The sequence below is a fragment of the Tupaia chinensis genome, unplaced genomic scaffold (genome assembly GCF_000334495.1).
Source record: "Tupaia chinensis unplaced genomic scaffold, TupChi_1.0 Scaffold144702_1, whole genome shotgun sequence".
Lineage (NCBI taxonomy): Eukaryota > Metazoa > Chordata > Mammalia > Scandentia > Tupaiidae > Tupaia > Tupaia belangeri.
In genome coordinates, this window is record NW_006204563.1 from 2,108,105 (window position 1) to 2,125,157 (window position 17,053).

The following is a 17,053-nucleotide window of genomic DNA, read 5'->3' on the forward strand; positions in this document are numbered from 1 at the left end:
CAGAGCAAGACGAAGGTCATATTGCTAAAAGGCCATTATTATAAATGGTGGGGAACAAGCTAGGCCACACGTTTGCAAATTAACCCCTGCTATGCCTTGATGATCTGTAAGACATCTTAAAAAGAGCAAAATGGATCATCGAGTTTATTTTGTTTTTTTCCTGACCATAAATTTACGAGCTGGTCTGCTATGATTAAGTCAAAATTTCATAATGGCTTTTCTTTTAGAAAAAATAAAGTGTTGTCTGCTTCAGTGTGCTAAGAACTCTTAAGCCCTCGTCTTCTGTAGTAAAAGCAACTACAAACAAGAATTTACAGAGATCTTTCGCTCCAAGGGAAGCATGGTTAGTAAATCCTTATAAATAAATCTGGGAGTGGGGAATACGGAGGAAGGGGTTACAAGAACTCCAGAACTATGAATATTCTAAACGAATAGATAATTAAGAGATTCTCTTTTACTCTTTTTTAGACACATCTGAAAAGAACCTTCCAGATGAGGACTATGCATGCCTTAAGCTTAATTGATATACATGAAAATTATTTTTGCCTGAGAAGCCAAAGGTCAGGTAGAAACCAAAAGAAGATAGTATTTCATATTTGAAACCCTCATTGTATAAAACAATACTTTGTTTCCTTTCTCAGAGAGTCCTAGGTTTGTCCCACTGAGAAAAAGAAGAACGTGAATGTGGCTATTCCATGATTTCTTGATCCTTGGACAAAACTGAGGGAAAAGTCTAACAAATGCATCGTCCTGCAGTAAATTAGATCAGATTTCCGCATCTCCGCACTCAGTCTGGGAGCTGACAGTTCAGTAAAATGTTCCCTTGTAAGGTTCGCCCTCTTAGGAAAAGGGGCAATAATTCATCATTAGGATTTCAGAGTCCAGGTGTAGATGGAAACTGATGGAGCTTCCAGTGAGGCAGGGAAAGTGCGTGGAAGAAGAAAATTTTATCTGAAGCCTAATTCCCTGGTTACAGCAGAGAATAATTAAGATAATATTGCTTCAAGAGCCCTTTAATGATTAAAAATCACATATGCAGAATCCATAAATTGGAGGGCAACAAATTGGAAGGCCGCGACGTGAGAGGCCGGTTTTGTGCACACTGCAGTGGAAAGTACACTAGTGGCAGTGCGCTGTTCGGGCAGCCACCAGAGACCGGGACCATTCCAAGGACTTTGTTTAGATGCAACAAATCATTTGTCTGTTATTAACCCAGAGCTTGTAATTATGCAGATTGCCATAGATTTTCCTGGGCCTGGAAGTGAGATTGAGGGTTGTTCACAGTATAGCAGGCAGCTCAGGGCTGGCCATGCATTACTGAACTTGCCACATTTATCATGTTGACTGATGGCAGCAGAAGCAGGTCTCAGGTCCCAGTGGTTAATGTAGTGGGTAATTAACTGTCATTTGCCTAGTAATAGGCTGATGATCAATGGTTTGTGTGGAAACAAATTCTAATCAGGTAGCTGATAAATGCTCAGCGAGCGAGAGCAATTGAAATTGGGAGAAACTATGTCCAGAATTTCAAAATGGCATTGTGTGTGTGTATGTTTATTAGGTATGAGCAAACTGAGTAATTCTTAAAAACGGCTTTATCTCCTAGTAACCAGATTTTATATCCACAAGTATATCTATATTCATGGAATAAAGAACTTTGAAGGTTTCCTTATTTTTGAAAAATAATAAAAAGCAGTGGAAACAAACAGCACACGTAAGTGATGTGACTCCTTAATAGCTGATCGGAAGTACCCTGAAAAGTATATAGGAATGAACTGAAACATTCTGCTTGCAAAAGAGTAGGGTGAATGCTTTGGTTTGTGATGGTTTCATGTTTTTAATGATGCCAGTAAGAGATGCAAGATAGTGCAATTTCAATGAAGTTCTTTGGAAAGAAATGCATTTCTCAAAATACAGATTGTAAACTGAGAACATAAAGGTTGTTCAAGTGAGATTCCCCAACGAAAGCACATTCAAAGGTTTATTCACTTCTTCCAGTAAGGCCAGTGTGTAAGAATTCCAAGTGCAATCTTCTTGCATACAAACCTTGCTTACATTTGGTCAAGGGCACAGATTATGCTGGCAGGCTGTTTAAAAAGCAGTCGCTCCGTCTACCCTCAAGGAGCTTGTGTTCCTCAGAAGACCATCTAATAAAAACATGAGCATAAACACTTTTTGCATGTCTTGCCAGACACTTCGGAACCACTCTCGCCACTGTCTCCCAACGATTGCTATAGGCCTGGGAAGAGGAAATCGTTACAAACTTGAACATGAATATGCATGCCTTAAGCAACGACTTATCTTTGGAGTATATAGAAAGTAATAAGAAGAGAGACTTCAGCACGTTTGCGCGTAATCCTTAAATTCAGTAAAATGAAAGGCTAAGATTTTTTAAAGTACATTTTTATAACCAAAATGAGTTTTCTCCATAGCACCTTTGAATTCATTAGTTTAGAACTGCTTTTAATTTGGTCTTTCCCATGAGAGCCATTATATTTTTCTCCTGTCAGCCTGATGCTGGAGAAAAAAGAAAACTGGCAGATGTGGTGTTTTTCATCTAGTTTGCTTCCTAGTTAAAAAGTGCATTAACTACTATGCATAGAATATTATTTATACTAATTCTTCACCACCATTAACAACTTTAAAGAAACTTGGTTTAAATATTGCTAGTGCAAGTGGATAAAATATTTTATTTCCTTCCATTATGAAACGATAGAGACATTTTATTTTGTACTATTTTTAGGTCATTACAGTAACTATTTTCAGGTATCTCCAGCAAATAGGATTTTAAAAAAAAAAATGTCCTTTTCCCAGACAATTCTAGTGGTTCTGACAGTATATTATGTTTCAACTCCTGGTCTAGCTATATATAGCTTACAGCCTCATTTACTTTAATGTACTACCTGAATAACATAATCATAGCTATAACTATGGTATAGAGCCATAAGGGGCATGCACCTCTTTTTTTGACTGTTTAAAAAGCTTTTTCATAAATGTTCTTTTAATCATAATGGCAAAGCCTTTTAGTAACAGATGTCAAAAAATAGTGAGTCACTCAAATGGGTTTATTTTTCCACCAGGACGTTCAGTATATAGCATTAAGTGCAAAGTCGCATTGCTTTTGTATTTACAGTGTCCTCTAACAAGTAGAAGATTTCACTGCAAATTCACCCCGTTGACTTCTCTTTGTGTGCAGTTATGTAAGCTTCCTAATGTATTTATCTTTTTCTTTTCTCCTCAAACAAGATGTGTTTTCATCAAGAAAGGTCAACAGAGTATGTATTGCGGAAGAATGTTTATGTGTACACCCAGGCTAAAACTCACTGTGTACATCATAGGGCACTGCGCATTGACAGCTTTCCAGGGGACATTTCGTCTTCTCTATTCACCATCTCTGATTTCCCTGTAAGAGTTTGAAAAAGAATGTGTTTATTGTTCTAGGCTCTTTGGTGTAACGGGAAACTGTGCTGCCTGTAGTAAGCTCATCCCTGCCTTTGAGATGGTGATGCGTGCCAAGGACAATGTTTACCACCTGGACTGTTTTGCATGTCAGCTTTGTAATCAGAGGTAAGCAGATTTCATTTTGGCTTCCAAAAAATGGTACACGTCTCTGTGATGGCTATTCATTTAATGGGTGGGAATCATTTTAGAACGCTAAATGCAATTAATCTCAACATTTTTGTCCTCTGCAAACATTAATCTGGTACCAGAAATAAATGACAGAGGGAAGAGAAAGATCTGAAGACTAACTTCTTCCTGAAAGGGACAGGTCACAGAACAGCGAGTGACAGCGAATGGAAACACTTCTTAAACTTTTAATCTTATTACTCCATTTTTTCTTTATTGTTTTTCTGTGTTTTGGGAAAGCAGTTTTGACACATCTTTACATTTTGTGCTATGTCTTTGAGCAAATGAATCGGCAATGAAGCGAATATAGAGAAATCTGTGGGAGGTATTTTGTGTTCATCTTATTTTTCTATTTATAGTTTCCCTATCACAAAATTTCTTATCTTGAATTTTAACCATGTTCTGTGTGTACTTTTAAAGTAATTTCAAATGTCTTTGGGAAGGAGGCCAGTTATAGCTAATAATTAAGCAGTTATCAGCATGGGAGAGACAGCAATGGGCAGAGTATTTTTGTATAGAGACTCTGGAAACCTACATTCTAGTCTGTTCAGCCACTAATGAACTCTGTGACCTTAATCCAAGCATTATACCTCTCTGGGCTGCAGATTTTTTTTTTTCGTTTGTATCATTCAGAAGTTGAATTAGTCAATCTCAGAGAACACTTCTAGCTGAAAAGTATGACTTAATCCCATTTTTCCTTACTTAAAGTTGTAAGTTTTATTTCCAGTGGGAACTGTGTAACACTGGTACCTGTTTTGTGTGATAAACACAGAGGATATTAGAATATTGAAATACAAGTATCTTTAAAAATACAATTATGTTAAAGATTAGTATATTTGATAGACTTTAATGAAAATAAATCCAGCTAGAGTATCTATGAGAACACTTGACCCTAGTGTGTAATCCATGAATAATAATTACATCAAGTTCTCAGTTATTGTAATTTACCCTGAAAGGTACTATTATTTTTTCTTTCTTTTCATTTCCAGAAGCCATGTGTGCTTGACGGAGACAGAGAGAGAGAAAGCACTCCTCAGTGAGATGTGGTCACACTATAATCCTTTTCCTTCCCTTTCTCTGTCCCATCAGGATTCGAAGCATGGACACATATACCCACTGTGTTTTTCATGCCACCAGGGCAAGATTCAAATCTCTGTGGCCATGTGAAATCCAGCCCCCTATACATGGCTGTGCTATGGAGCCAGCCCAAAGCAGATTTCCTATGAGGCCTTATAAATCGTGAAAAGAGTTTATCGGTAGTGGGAACCAGATCCAAATTCCACCCCCACCATCTATTCGTTGATTCCCTCGCTGTGATTTGGGGTATGTTACTTAGCCTCTTTCAGTTCAGTTTTCATATCCACAAATTGAGGCACTAATACCTATCTGATCCTCAAAAGTTAGTTCTCTTCTGTCTGCAATTTACTTTTACCAAATAATATTTAACTAACTTAGTGTTCCCATAAGATATATATCTCAGTAGTATCTCTTGCTAAATGCAGATGTTCAGAAACTCGCCCAATATACTCCATGGTGTCAGTTAACCCAGACAGGAACTTTAGACATCATTTTCAACATTTTGATTCTCCCCAACAAATGCTTGCAATCAAAGTAAGATAATTCAGACTAAGGTGACATTAAGGCAAAACTAAGTGGACAAATGCATGTTGTTTTTCAAGGGATACACAAAATCCATGTGAATGCATCTGTATGCTTGTGTAGGATTGAATACATTTTAAAGATTATTAATGAAAAGTTTAGAATACTTCTGTTTATTCGCCACCCTGATTTGCTAAAAGAGCTCACTAACAATAATTACCATATATAATAATAAATTTACTGCTTTTCTACTTATAAAAGGACACGTCTTCATAGAGAAAATTTTTGAAAGAGATAAAGAACAACACTGTCTCATGTATCACTATTCAAAAAGAAAATACTTTATATGTTTTGGTATATAGTCTGCCATACATTTTTCCATGTATATATGACTAGCATATCATACATATATTATGCCCAAATGTAAGCAACTTACAAAAAACAAATATCCTAATTTTTGATGTTTGGACTTTATAATTTATTTTATATTGAATGCCTTTTTGATTGACATCTTAAAAAGTTTTAAGGTATTTTAAGCTATTTCATATTCAAGTTTTTCTTTTCAAGAATTATTTATTTAATTTGATTTATTATGATTATTTTTAAAATTTGCTATTGGGAAAATGCACTCACCAAAAAGAGATAGGAAAAGAAAGAGAGAAGGAAAGTGAGAAAGCAAGCCACCAGGTCCAAGATTTGAACCGTGGTCAACCATGTGGGAGTCTAGTACCTTCACTACCACACCTTTTACTAGCCTCTCTTGTATTCAGTTGTATAAATAGAACTTCACATGTAAATCAGTCTTCTATAATTAGACTGGTGAGCTGTTTGATCAAAAGTTTTTATGTTATCACTATAATGTGGACTCTACAAATAAATAGACACTCAAATCTTTGTCAGGAAAAATTCACAGGAGCATAATTAAGTAGACATAGTATTTACAGTTTGAAGGCTTATATTGTACATGGCCAAAATGGTCTCTAAAATAACTACACTGATTCATTTCACACTAGAAATGTATAAAACTGTATATTCATTTATATTTGTAATAAGAATTATTATTTTAAAACATTCTTGTTACCTTGAGGGACAAAAGTTGGTATCTCATTATAACCTTTAATTGGCAGCTGTTTGATTACTAGTGGCCCTTTGGTGTTTCTTCTTTTGGGGGAATAGTCCTTTTATGCCCTTTGTCCCTTCTGCTATTAAGATAGGCTTTCCTATTTTATTCGTGTTCTACACAGAATATTAAAACATCATTCAAGTGCTAAACCCAGTCTAAATTCTATTATGATGCAAAGTAATTGCAGGTTGTTAATGCTATTTACGAATCGTATATCAATTTTATTTCACCATTGAAATAAAAAGTTGCATTCACAATAAAGTCTGTCTTAGTAGAACTCAGTCAAGTAAGACAAACACTCCTAAATTTTGACTCTAAAACTGTTCACATTCTTATTGCTGCAAAATACTATTCTAGTATCATTATTAAAGCACCTAATATATTTCCATGTTTGCTCCATTTATTACATGCCATAATGGGACTGCATATCTTTAGTGCTGGTTATGCACAATTAGCACTTAGTTATTGTCTTGTCACTTCAGCCCCTGCAAGACAAACTTCTCTAATGCCAGGAGTCAGCTAGTCTTCATCAGTCAAGCAAAGCAGACAAATTTTGTTACCCCGAATATAAAAGGTTTTCAATATAAGAGATTCTCCTTTAACTTTGAAGTTTGCTTGGGAAATCCGCTCCAATAAAGCCACATCCCACAGAGGTCTCTGCTTTCAGTAGCCAAATTGTTGTCACAGGGTCACACCATTTCAAGTGAAACAGGAGACAAAGAGATCATTAATAGGCATCGTCCCTTCAGTAAACTTAGTTGACATCTGAAATTGTAGAATTACAAATATTTATCAAATTTACTCAGCAGTCATGTTATCTTAACTTTTAAATCAAGATGCTATGAAGACGGAGCTGGCCGGTGGCCTGGTGGTTAAGGCACTGGACTCCCACAGGGCCGACCATAGTTCTTCAAGTCTTGGACCTGATGGCTTGCTTTCTCTCTGTCTTTACCTTTGTCTCTCTCTGGTGAGCATGCATACCCTGTAGCAAATTAAAATAACAATAATAATAATAATAAATGTAATTATACAAGTAATTTCTTATTAAAAAAAAGATATTATGAAGATCTAAAGCATATTGGATGTTATTTAAAAAAGGAGTGATGATAACCTTTCAGGATTGGGGGTTTCTTATACAGATCTTCTCTGCCCTTTAAAGAAGAGGCATGGCTAAAAATAATACATCCTGGGTTAAAAATCTAACTTTTCTATTTTAAAAGGAACCCAGAGATGGGTTCTTTTGAACCTCTGTTTTGATAAGTTAAATCTCTTTTGAACTTGAAAGATACTGTATATTAGGTTCATTTAAAAAGGAGAATGATTCCTTCCTTGTAATAAAATTTTCCCAAATATGCAAACTAGTATAACATTTTATTTTCTTTTATTAAAGAATAAACACACTGTGCTAGGCTCTGTGGAAGCTGGGATGGATAAAATCTAATTTCTTTCTGAGAGATGTTCAGAGCAGGACTTCAAAGACTCACAGAAGAGTGTAATCGATGCTAAACAGATTTATTCCGAGGGAAGAGAGATCTGTCCTTCTTGAAGTCTTAGGGAAGCATCAAAGGGCTGACGTGTGCTGGGTTTTAAGAAAGAACTCCCTAGAACTGATTAGGATACAGGTATGGTGTCTAGTGGGGATTGGGGAAGATCAGGGAGCCAGGGAGCAGTGGAGAGAGGGTTTCCCAGGCAGATGGAGTGACATGCAAAGGCATGAAGATTTGAAAGCATGGTGTGTTCAGGAAATAAGAAGCATATTTTATGAAGGTCAGAGGAGTTTGGTAGGAATATGGAAGACCAGGGAGGGGAGCAAGACCAGAGAAGATGAAGTCGTCAATGTAGGAAGTCACTGCATAAAAGTTGAAATGAATACATATTTAGATGATTTACCTGAAAGAGACTTGTTATTTAAAATGATTGAATTCTGGAATCAATCTATCCTTTTCCCTTTTTTTTTTTTAAAGAGATTTTTGCTATAGGTTGCATGCATTTGCCGGAGAGATTGAAAGTGAGAAATCACTCCGCAGGGGGCATGGCCAGGCTAAAATCCTTTCTACTCCATTCTCCTCTTGGGATCTTGGGCATGCATGCACACACACCCAGTGTGAGTTTTAAATTGCCAGATCCAAGACTTGAACTGCAGTCAACTATGTGGGAGTCCAGCGACATAACCATTATGCCGGAATAAATCTATCTGGAATAAATCTATCTTAACCAATACTTATTGACCACCATGCTAAGTGGCAGTATAACATAGGGTGCTATTGCAGTGTTCCAAAAAAATGGAAGTCGAGGTCATTTACCTCCAGAATCATTGTCTAGATTGGGAAACCTGTTACATATTCACAAGAAAATCAGAAATGCCAAAGTAAAGATACACTAATAAATAAGTACTTTGGAAAGGTAAGAATACACTGAATGATCAGGAAAGACTGATGGAGAGAATAGAGACTAAGCAATTTTTAGAATTTAAATAGACAGACAAAGGGGGACCAGCAGTGAGCATAATGGCTATGTCCCTGGACTCATATATAATTGGCCGGGGTTCGAGTCCCAGACCCAGTGGCTTAAACTCAGGCCGTGCACGTGTGTGTGCCTGCCCAAGATCCCGAGAGGAGAATGGAGGAGAAAGGATTGTGGCGTGGCCACCCCCCCGGGGGGTGATTTCTCGCTTTCTGTCTCTCTGTCTCTCTGTCTTGTGAGCACATGCGCCCTATAGCAAAGACCTCTCCGAAAAAAAAAAAAAAATTGATATACAAAGGGAAACTATTTCTAGCTAGGAACAATTTAAGTAAAAGTGGAGAAATGGAGAGATTATCATTAGCAGTTACAATGATTAAAATTATTTTCTTTTTCTTTTTTTAGTTTTTGCTGTAAGGTACATGTGCTTGCCAGAGAGAGAGAGAGAGAAAGAGAGAGGGAAAGTGAGAAATCACCTTCCCTCTGGAAGGAATAGCCATGCTGCAATTCCTTCTCTTCCATTCTCCTCTTGAAACTTTGGGTGTACAATGCATGATTTTCAAGCCATTGGGTCTGGGACTTGAACCATGCAGTTGGTTATGTGGGATCCAGTACTTTAACCTCCACACTACCCACTGGCCAGAAAACGAATTCTGTTTGTTTGTTTTTAAGGTTTTTGACATAGGACTCTTGTGTTTGCCAGAGACAATGAGAGGGAAAGTGAGAAATTACTCTCCAGGCAAGGATAACCACAATCTCTTCTCCTCCATTCTTCTTCTGGGATTTTTGGCACATGCACACGTGCCTGGCATGATTTTCAAACCTTCAGGTCCAGGACTCAAACTACAGTCAGCCATGTGGGAGTCCAGTGTCTTAACCATTACACCACCTACCTGCTGGCCCCAAACAAATTCTTAAGTAGTGCCTACCATACACCAGACTGTTCTAAGGGTTTTACATGTGCAAACTCATTTCATTCTCAACTCTTAAGTAGGTACTATTATTAGCCTCATTTTACAAATGAGGAAACTGTAGTTCAGGAAATGTAAGTCCCTTACCCCAAACTCTACACAGTTGGAAAATGGTAGATTCAAAATTTGCCCCTAACAAATTCTTAAGTAGTGCCTACCATACACCAGACTGTTCTAAGGGTTTTACATGTGCAAACTCATTTCATTCTCAACTCTTAAGTAGGTACTATTATTAGCCTCATTTTACAAATGAGGAAACTGTAGTTCAGGAAATGTAAGTCCCTTACCCCAAACTCTACACAGTTGGAAAATGGTAGATTCAAAATTTAAACTCAGAGAATTTGGTTTCACTCTCTGGACCCAGGTTTGTAGGGGTATTTTTTATTTTCAGATTAAGAGGCAAATAGATACAATGGAGTTAAAGAAGGTAAACTTTGAATTCTTCCCAGCAGGGTCCGTGGTATATGTAGTATAACTTGGTACAGAAAGGATTACTAGGGGTGAGGTGTGTATAATGGCATCTGGGCTGTCATTGGGAAAAACACCATAAATTTGTTCACAAGTGTATAGTGCAGAACAAGTGTACAACCTGCACTTCTTACTGGAAACAGCATAATAGAGAAATCTCTGAATTATAGTAACTGAAGATGCTGAATAGGAAAGTGGAAACCTTGCACATACACAGAGGATCCTCCTTGTTTTGGAAGTATTGCCAGAATAGAAATAAATTGTAGTTGTGTGTGCCCATACTCCCAGCTTCTTGGGAGCTGAAACAGTCCAATCATAACATAGTGAGGCCCTGTCTGAGGATAAAAAGAAAGGAAAATTCATTGTAATTGGCGGTCACTAACCTTAGGGAGCTGGGATGACTTAAGGTAACATTTTTGTTTCTTAAAAAAGCATGTTACAAAAGGAGTCCTCTCCGCATAGGCATTTGCTAACCTCCTCCAAGCTACTCTAAGCCTCGTATTTTATAAAGATGATTTATTAAACTTATTGCCCGTACGTGTAAAATCTAAAACTGTGTGAAGTCAGCTAGAATCATTCTGAAGTATCGAAAATGTATATCTATTATTAATTCCCAGATATCAAAATTAGATGATTTAATAGTCTAATCGGGCATCTTTCTATTCCCTAACATTCTTTTATTTATTTATTTTTTTAAGAGGCTTTTGCTATAGGGCATGTGCGCTCGCCAGACAGACAGAGAGAGAGAGAGACAGAAAGATAGAAAGTGAGAAATCACACCCTGGACGGATGGCCACACCACAATCCTTTCTCCTCCATTCTCCTCTCGGGATCTTGGGCACGCACGCACACGTGCCTGGCGTGAGTTTTAAGCCACCCCGTCCAGGACGCAAACTGCGGTCAACTACATGGGAGTCCAGCAACGTAACCATTACGCTAACTGCTGGTCCCCCCTAACATTCATTTTAAATCAGGGCAAAACTGACCAATGTTCTCTGGCCATCGTTGCTTTTCTAAGTTGTGTTTTTGTTTGTTTGTTTGTTTTTATCTGATAGAAGACCTGGGTATTGAACATTGGAAATCAGCTTTTTTACAAGTATCACAGTTACAGATTATTTTGTTAAATATTTAATGTCTGTATTGCTCTTTCCATAATTTGGTTATGTTTATATAGGAAAAATGTTAGGGAGAATATCCATCTTAATTGTATACTAACCATACTCTGCTCTTAAACAGAGTTTATTTTTTGTCTGAGTTATATGTAGAAGTACAGCATCCCTCACTCATGTCTGTTTCTCTTGATCTTGAAGTATAAACCAAAAGGCACATAAAATGTGCTTTACCCAGTTGACGATGTATTAGTAACAAAGTATTTCTGGTAGGACAATTTTAGACAAATATCCTGCCTATGAGATATCACATTGGTAGGCAGTCCTTTTTAGAGATGCAAATGGAAAATAGTAATATCAAAAACCCAGCATCACTATTGGATTCTTTCAACTGTCCTTCTAGCTTACATGTTTTTACTGGCCCCAGGTAAAAGCGTGGGTCTTGAATCCAAAGAGACTTGGGTTCTTTTCTTTCCTCTACCACATCTATTCTACCTATGGATTGTTTTAGTTCTGGGAGGACGCCTTAGGTTTCCCTTCTGAAAAAGGCAGTGGAAAAACCTACGTTTCAGTTTGGATATAAGGAAAAAAAATGGCCATGCATATACATGGTGAGCCTCAGCAGTTGGATATACGGAATAAATATGGCCATGCATATACATGGTGAGCCTCAGCACGTAGGAAGTACTTTATTAAAGGTGACTAGTTTACCGACATTTTAAACAAGGAGGTAAGACTATATGTATTTTATTGCTGCTTTTTACCACATGTTTACAAAAGTGCCTGATATGACAGATACCAAAAAAATGGAAGTTTTATTTTCTATTATTGTAAGTGGTTGGCTAGGATTTGAACCCTGTTCATTGCAATACACCTCACTGCTTTCTGAACACCTCTCCTTGGAACCTCCCTACGATCCACTGAGGCCACTGTTTTCTCTTTCACACAGGGAACTGAGACAAGGAAAGTATGACAAGTACCCCACAGCTTCGGTGGGGTGGGTGATAGGTCTCAGGGCTTAGATTCCTCAGGGTCTTCATTTCTGACACTTCTCTCACTACAACTACCTAGAATGTATTAATCCACACATGAAAGTTTCTAAATTTCAAGGCCTCTGAAGATAAGAATGATGTGGCATGACATGATGTTTTTATCTGATGGCTAATGGAATTTAGGAGACCGATAAAACATTAAGGCAAAATATTTTAGATAATGTGGAGTTGAAAGATAGTGTTTCCAGATTCATTGGTTTTAAGAAAAAATGATTTGGTAACATTCAGTAGCTAGAACACAAGAGTGTTTCATTGAATCTATTTTAGATGTGATATTTTATTATTAGCTTATTGGTCAGTTGAAATTAATTTCAGCAGTTCCACAAATTGATAATATCGAACGGTAATTAGATTTATTCCACATGCTGTTTTATATAGTCTCACACGAAAGATAAGCATCTAATTTGGCTACTTAGGCCTGTTCAACAAGAGTAATATTTCCGTTTATTCAACATATCATAGTGATCAGGATAATCTACAGAAACTGATTTACTCCAACAGCACTTTTTAAGTATAACATTTAAAGTGGAAAGCTTGCAAGTGATATAAGGAACATATACTTAAAACTCAAAACTTGAACGTTCATCATCTCCGGTAGCCTGGATCACAAACAGCTCCAGGATTTCAAGATCACTGCGTAGTCTGTACTTTCAATCAACATCATCAGCAGGCAGTAATCCTCGGGAAAAAAAAAGTAAATTCCACAAATAAACAGACCAATTTTCCTTTAAGAGGAAAGCTAATTCTTTTCAATCTACTTTTTTTATTACACTATTTTCCCCTCTATCTACTTAGCTAGTATAAGGATAAATTTCCAAAGCTACCCAGTTGGAAAATAAATAGGTTCACTGTTTGTCTAGCATTTCAATCTTTGCAAATGTAAATCAGTCCAACTGCTCCTCATTTAAACCTTCAACTTCACAAAACATTAAAGGGTGGCTTTCACTACACAATTTAATCTATCCACCAAGATTTCTGCTTGAGCGTCATTCGAAATTGACTATCTGATAAAGAGAGACCACTATCAAAGGTCGGTGAGGTCAACTTGTATAATTACAAGTAGTTTTACTGGGTCAACTCTACCAGACACCACTGTTTGAAGGTTAGATTGTTACAATTAAATATATATACAGATCTCCCCAGAGTTACTTTATTGTTAAATGTACCGGAAACAGCACAGGGCATTTATTTCTGACCTTAATTGTGTCCAAAGTGTCACCATTGGGAAATTATACAAAAAGAGCACTTATTAAAAACATTACAATGTTGCATGTTAAACAATGCTTTATAAAATAAAATGTGTAATTAGCTGTTGGAAACTAGTTTTATTTATCCCATCAATATTAAGAAGTTAATTCAGGTTACTCCCTTTGGTTTAATTGAAAGTGCTCTAAGAAATGACATCTACTGTCTCATAGTTGGTGAACTTGCTGTAGACAAAGGAATACCGCCCCACATTTAGTCTGATGCTAAAACAACTTTCACTTCCCAAAGACCACTTAGGAATTACCAGAATTTAATCCCATGTTAATAACAGAATCAAAGGAAACTTTGCATGAGAAGCTTTAAAACTGGGCTTTTCTTGAAGTGTTTGCTTCATCTTAATGCCATCTACATTTTTTAAGTAGATAAAGAGACAACGATGAATTCTTTCATAGTCACTGAAGTGAAATATTATTATTCTTTGTTGTAATTAGAATAAATATAGATTGGTTCTTTTTTTTTTCATTTCTATGTGGCTAAAAGAGAAAAAGAGGAAGAAAAAGAAGCAAAGAAAGAAAAGAAAGAAGAAAAGAACGTCACCTTTGGGTTCCAGAGTATTTACCTTGATGTTCTTACAATTTTTATGTGTAGAGGTAGAATGTCAAATGTTGTGTGCACTATTTCACTCAGTGAAGTAACTGGCTACATTTTGATAAGGAAGGCAACATCATAAGCCAGGCTTTCAGATTTAGGAAATTACCATGTGAAATGAATATTAGAAAAATTAATCTTCAAATCTACAGATCTGAGTAACATGGTCTTAACACATTTTATTTTTTTAAATATTTTCAGATTTTGTGTGGGAGACAAATTTTTCCTAAAGAATAACATGATCCTTTGCCAGACGGACTACGAGGAAGGTTTAATGAAAGAAGGTTACGCACCCCAGGTTCGCTGATCTATCAACATCGCCCATTAAGAATACAAAAGCACTACATTCTTTTATCTTTTTTGCTCCACGTGTATATAAGAATTGACACAGGAACCTACTGAATAGCTTAGATATAGGGAAACAGGATGGTTATATGGAATGAAAGGCGGACTGCATTTGTATGTAGTGAAATTGCCCCAGTTCAGAGTTGAATGTTTATTATTAAAGAAAAAAGTAATGTACATATTGCTGGATTTTTTTGCTTGCTATTCGTTTTTGTGTCACTTGGCATGAGATGTTTATTTTGGACTATTGTATATAATGTATTGTAATATTCGAAGCACAAATGTAATACAGTTTTATTGTGTTACCATTTGTGTTCTGTTTGCTTCTTTGTATTGTTGCATTTAGTACAATCAGTGTTGAAACTTACTGTATATTTATGCTTTCTGTATCTACCAGCTATTTTAAATGAGCTGTAACTTTCTAGTAAAGAATTGAAGAGCAAATCTCACTGATGATACACAGGTAGATAAAGCAAGTCTATCAACATTAAAAATACTAAAAAATAAAGACACACACGAAGCATTCTGGCGACATCCACCTACTTATTGCCACTATGATTTAGAGTCTATCCGTGTTCTCATTATAACCCCCTATTTTCAGGGGGTTAAAAATCAGCTTTAAAAAAAATGCATACAAATCTCATCTTAAAGCACTTTCATTTTATACCAACATGAAAAGTGCCATTTTTAGAATAACTTTAAAGCTTGACAGTTATCATTTAATATCTTTTTTGTGCTCCTACATACACAATGGTTTTGTATGTTTTTTTCAGCCACACCCCTTACGTGACCTAGTGCCTTTGGGTATCATGTAAAATGTTTCCAAAAGGTTTCTGTTAAAAAGTATTACTGCAATTATGAGAGAATTTTAAAATGATCAATTAAACTCTTGTATAAATTTTGCCCAGATCTCCCCACAGGAGCTAAGGGTTTAATAACTTTATGGCTTAATAAATTTATGGCACTGAAAAGATTTGAGTGTGAATCTGCTAAAAATCAATGCACATTTCAGCTGTGATGGTATTTGAGTAGTGAGGTTACTTGTAATCAGAGCAGTGTAATGCTTACAGAATCTTCTAGAAGAAGAGAAACAATGGGAATAATAAAAAAAGATGAGAACTGGTGATTATATATATTTTTTGCCATTTATTTTAATGTTCAAAAAGCGAACACTGTTTTGTGTATCTGACTATCTCGTTGCTTTAAATAATTACCAACTCAGAGTACATACTTAGGCTCAAATCTGTCATTTCAATTTTTTTTATTGCTAGAGTGGGTGTGTGCTTGCCAGAGAGGAAACAGAGAGAGACAAGGAGGGAGAGGGAGAAGGGACCCCCCAGTGCAGTGTGACCATGCCTCAATTCCTTCCCCTCCATTTCTCCTTCCTGTCAAGATCTGAGGCTGCGTGCACACTTGCCCAGTGTGTTTTTCAAGCCACCAGGGCTGGGATTCAAGACTGCAGTCAGCCGCATGGGATCTGGCTCCATTCACCACTAGGCTACAGCCTTATCATTCCATTTTTCAGAGGTGAAATAGTTCCTTACCTACATGATAGCTGATAAAGAAAAAAGGTGTCAAAATAGAAACTATGGAGAAGGATGTTTTAAATTACAATTAAGGGAATAAAATGAGAATACGATCTCTCTTTCCCAGGTTACTTACATTTTGCTTTTTGACTTCTGCTCTCTGTAACTGCACTACTTTTCAACAAATCTCATTCTACACAGGCACAATGAATCATATTTTACTACAACAAACTCAGTGCTGCGGGTTTTCTTTTTACCTTGATCACTGTATAGGAAATAATATGTCCCGGTGTTATTTGCATACAGATTTTGTCCTGCCAATATATGCATTACAGATGAAAATAAATGCTATACCTGAGTTCTTGGTTTTGGGCCAAAACATTAAGCTGAAAATAATGCTGGTGTGGATTTTAGTTGTTTTAAAACAAAGCTTTATTATGAACATGCATGTGAATCTGGATATTGCCTCTTATTTTTAAGAAAATGGTTCTGTGAAAAGTGAATGGTATGTATTTTTACAAATGCTTCATGGTTAAGAGTGTTCAAATCACACGTCTCCAAAATTTGAGACAGAGTGAAGAAGGAATTTCAACAAGAGCTATTTGGGGCCCACAAAATAAGTATTGCTTTAGCCTTAGAGCCTTACCTTTGTTTCATGAGAAGACTTGCATAGCCAAACAGGAACAAAATTAGATAGGATGAAAACGGGAGGGGGGGTATGTCTCTCGGAATGCAGCCCTGCTAGTCCCATTAACATTAACAGTTGTTTGAAATTCATGTGGATGTAAAATTTTAATTGTCAGTATCTTTTTCAAATGATCTTTTTAAGATTTAAACGGTTTTGCATATGCTTACCAATATGTCAGAATCCTTGTAAATTGGGAACAAGCTGCTCTCAGCTGTTCACCATCCTTGCCACCCA

At 36.6% G+C, this 17,053-nt stretch overlaps 1 protein-coding gene across 5 annotated transcripts in view; it reads left to right on the top strand.

The window, feature by feature from the left end:
• LMO3 (LIM domain only 3) overlaps positions 1-15,915 on the top strand; it is a 70,557-nt gene extending 54,642 nt beyond the window's left edge. For all 5 annotated transcript variants that reach the window (XM_006167321.2, XM_006167324.2, XM_006167322.3 and 2 more), the window contains 2 exons: positions 3,439-3,564; positions 14,462-15,915. In XM_006167321.2, coding sequence (XP_006167383.1) covers positions 3,439-3,564; positions 14,462-14,567 — 232 coding nt within the window. In that variant the 3' untranslated portion in view covers positions 14,568-15,915. The remainder of the gene's footprint in view (positions 1-3,438; positions 3,565-14,461) is intronic.
• The last annotated feature ends 1,138 nt before the right edge of the window (positions 15,916-17,053 follow it).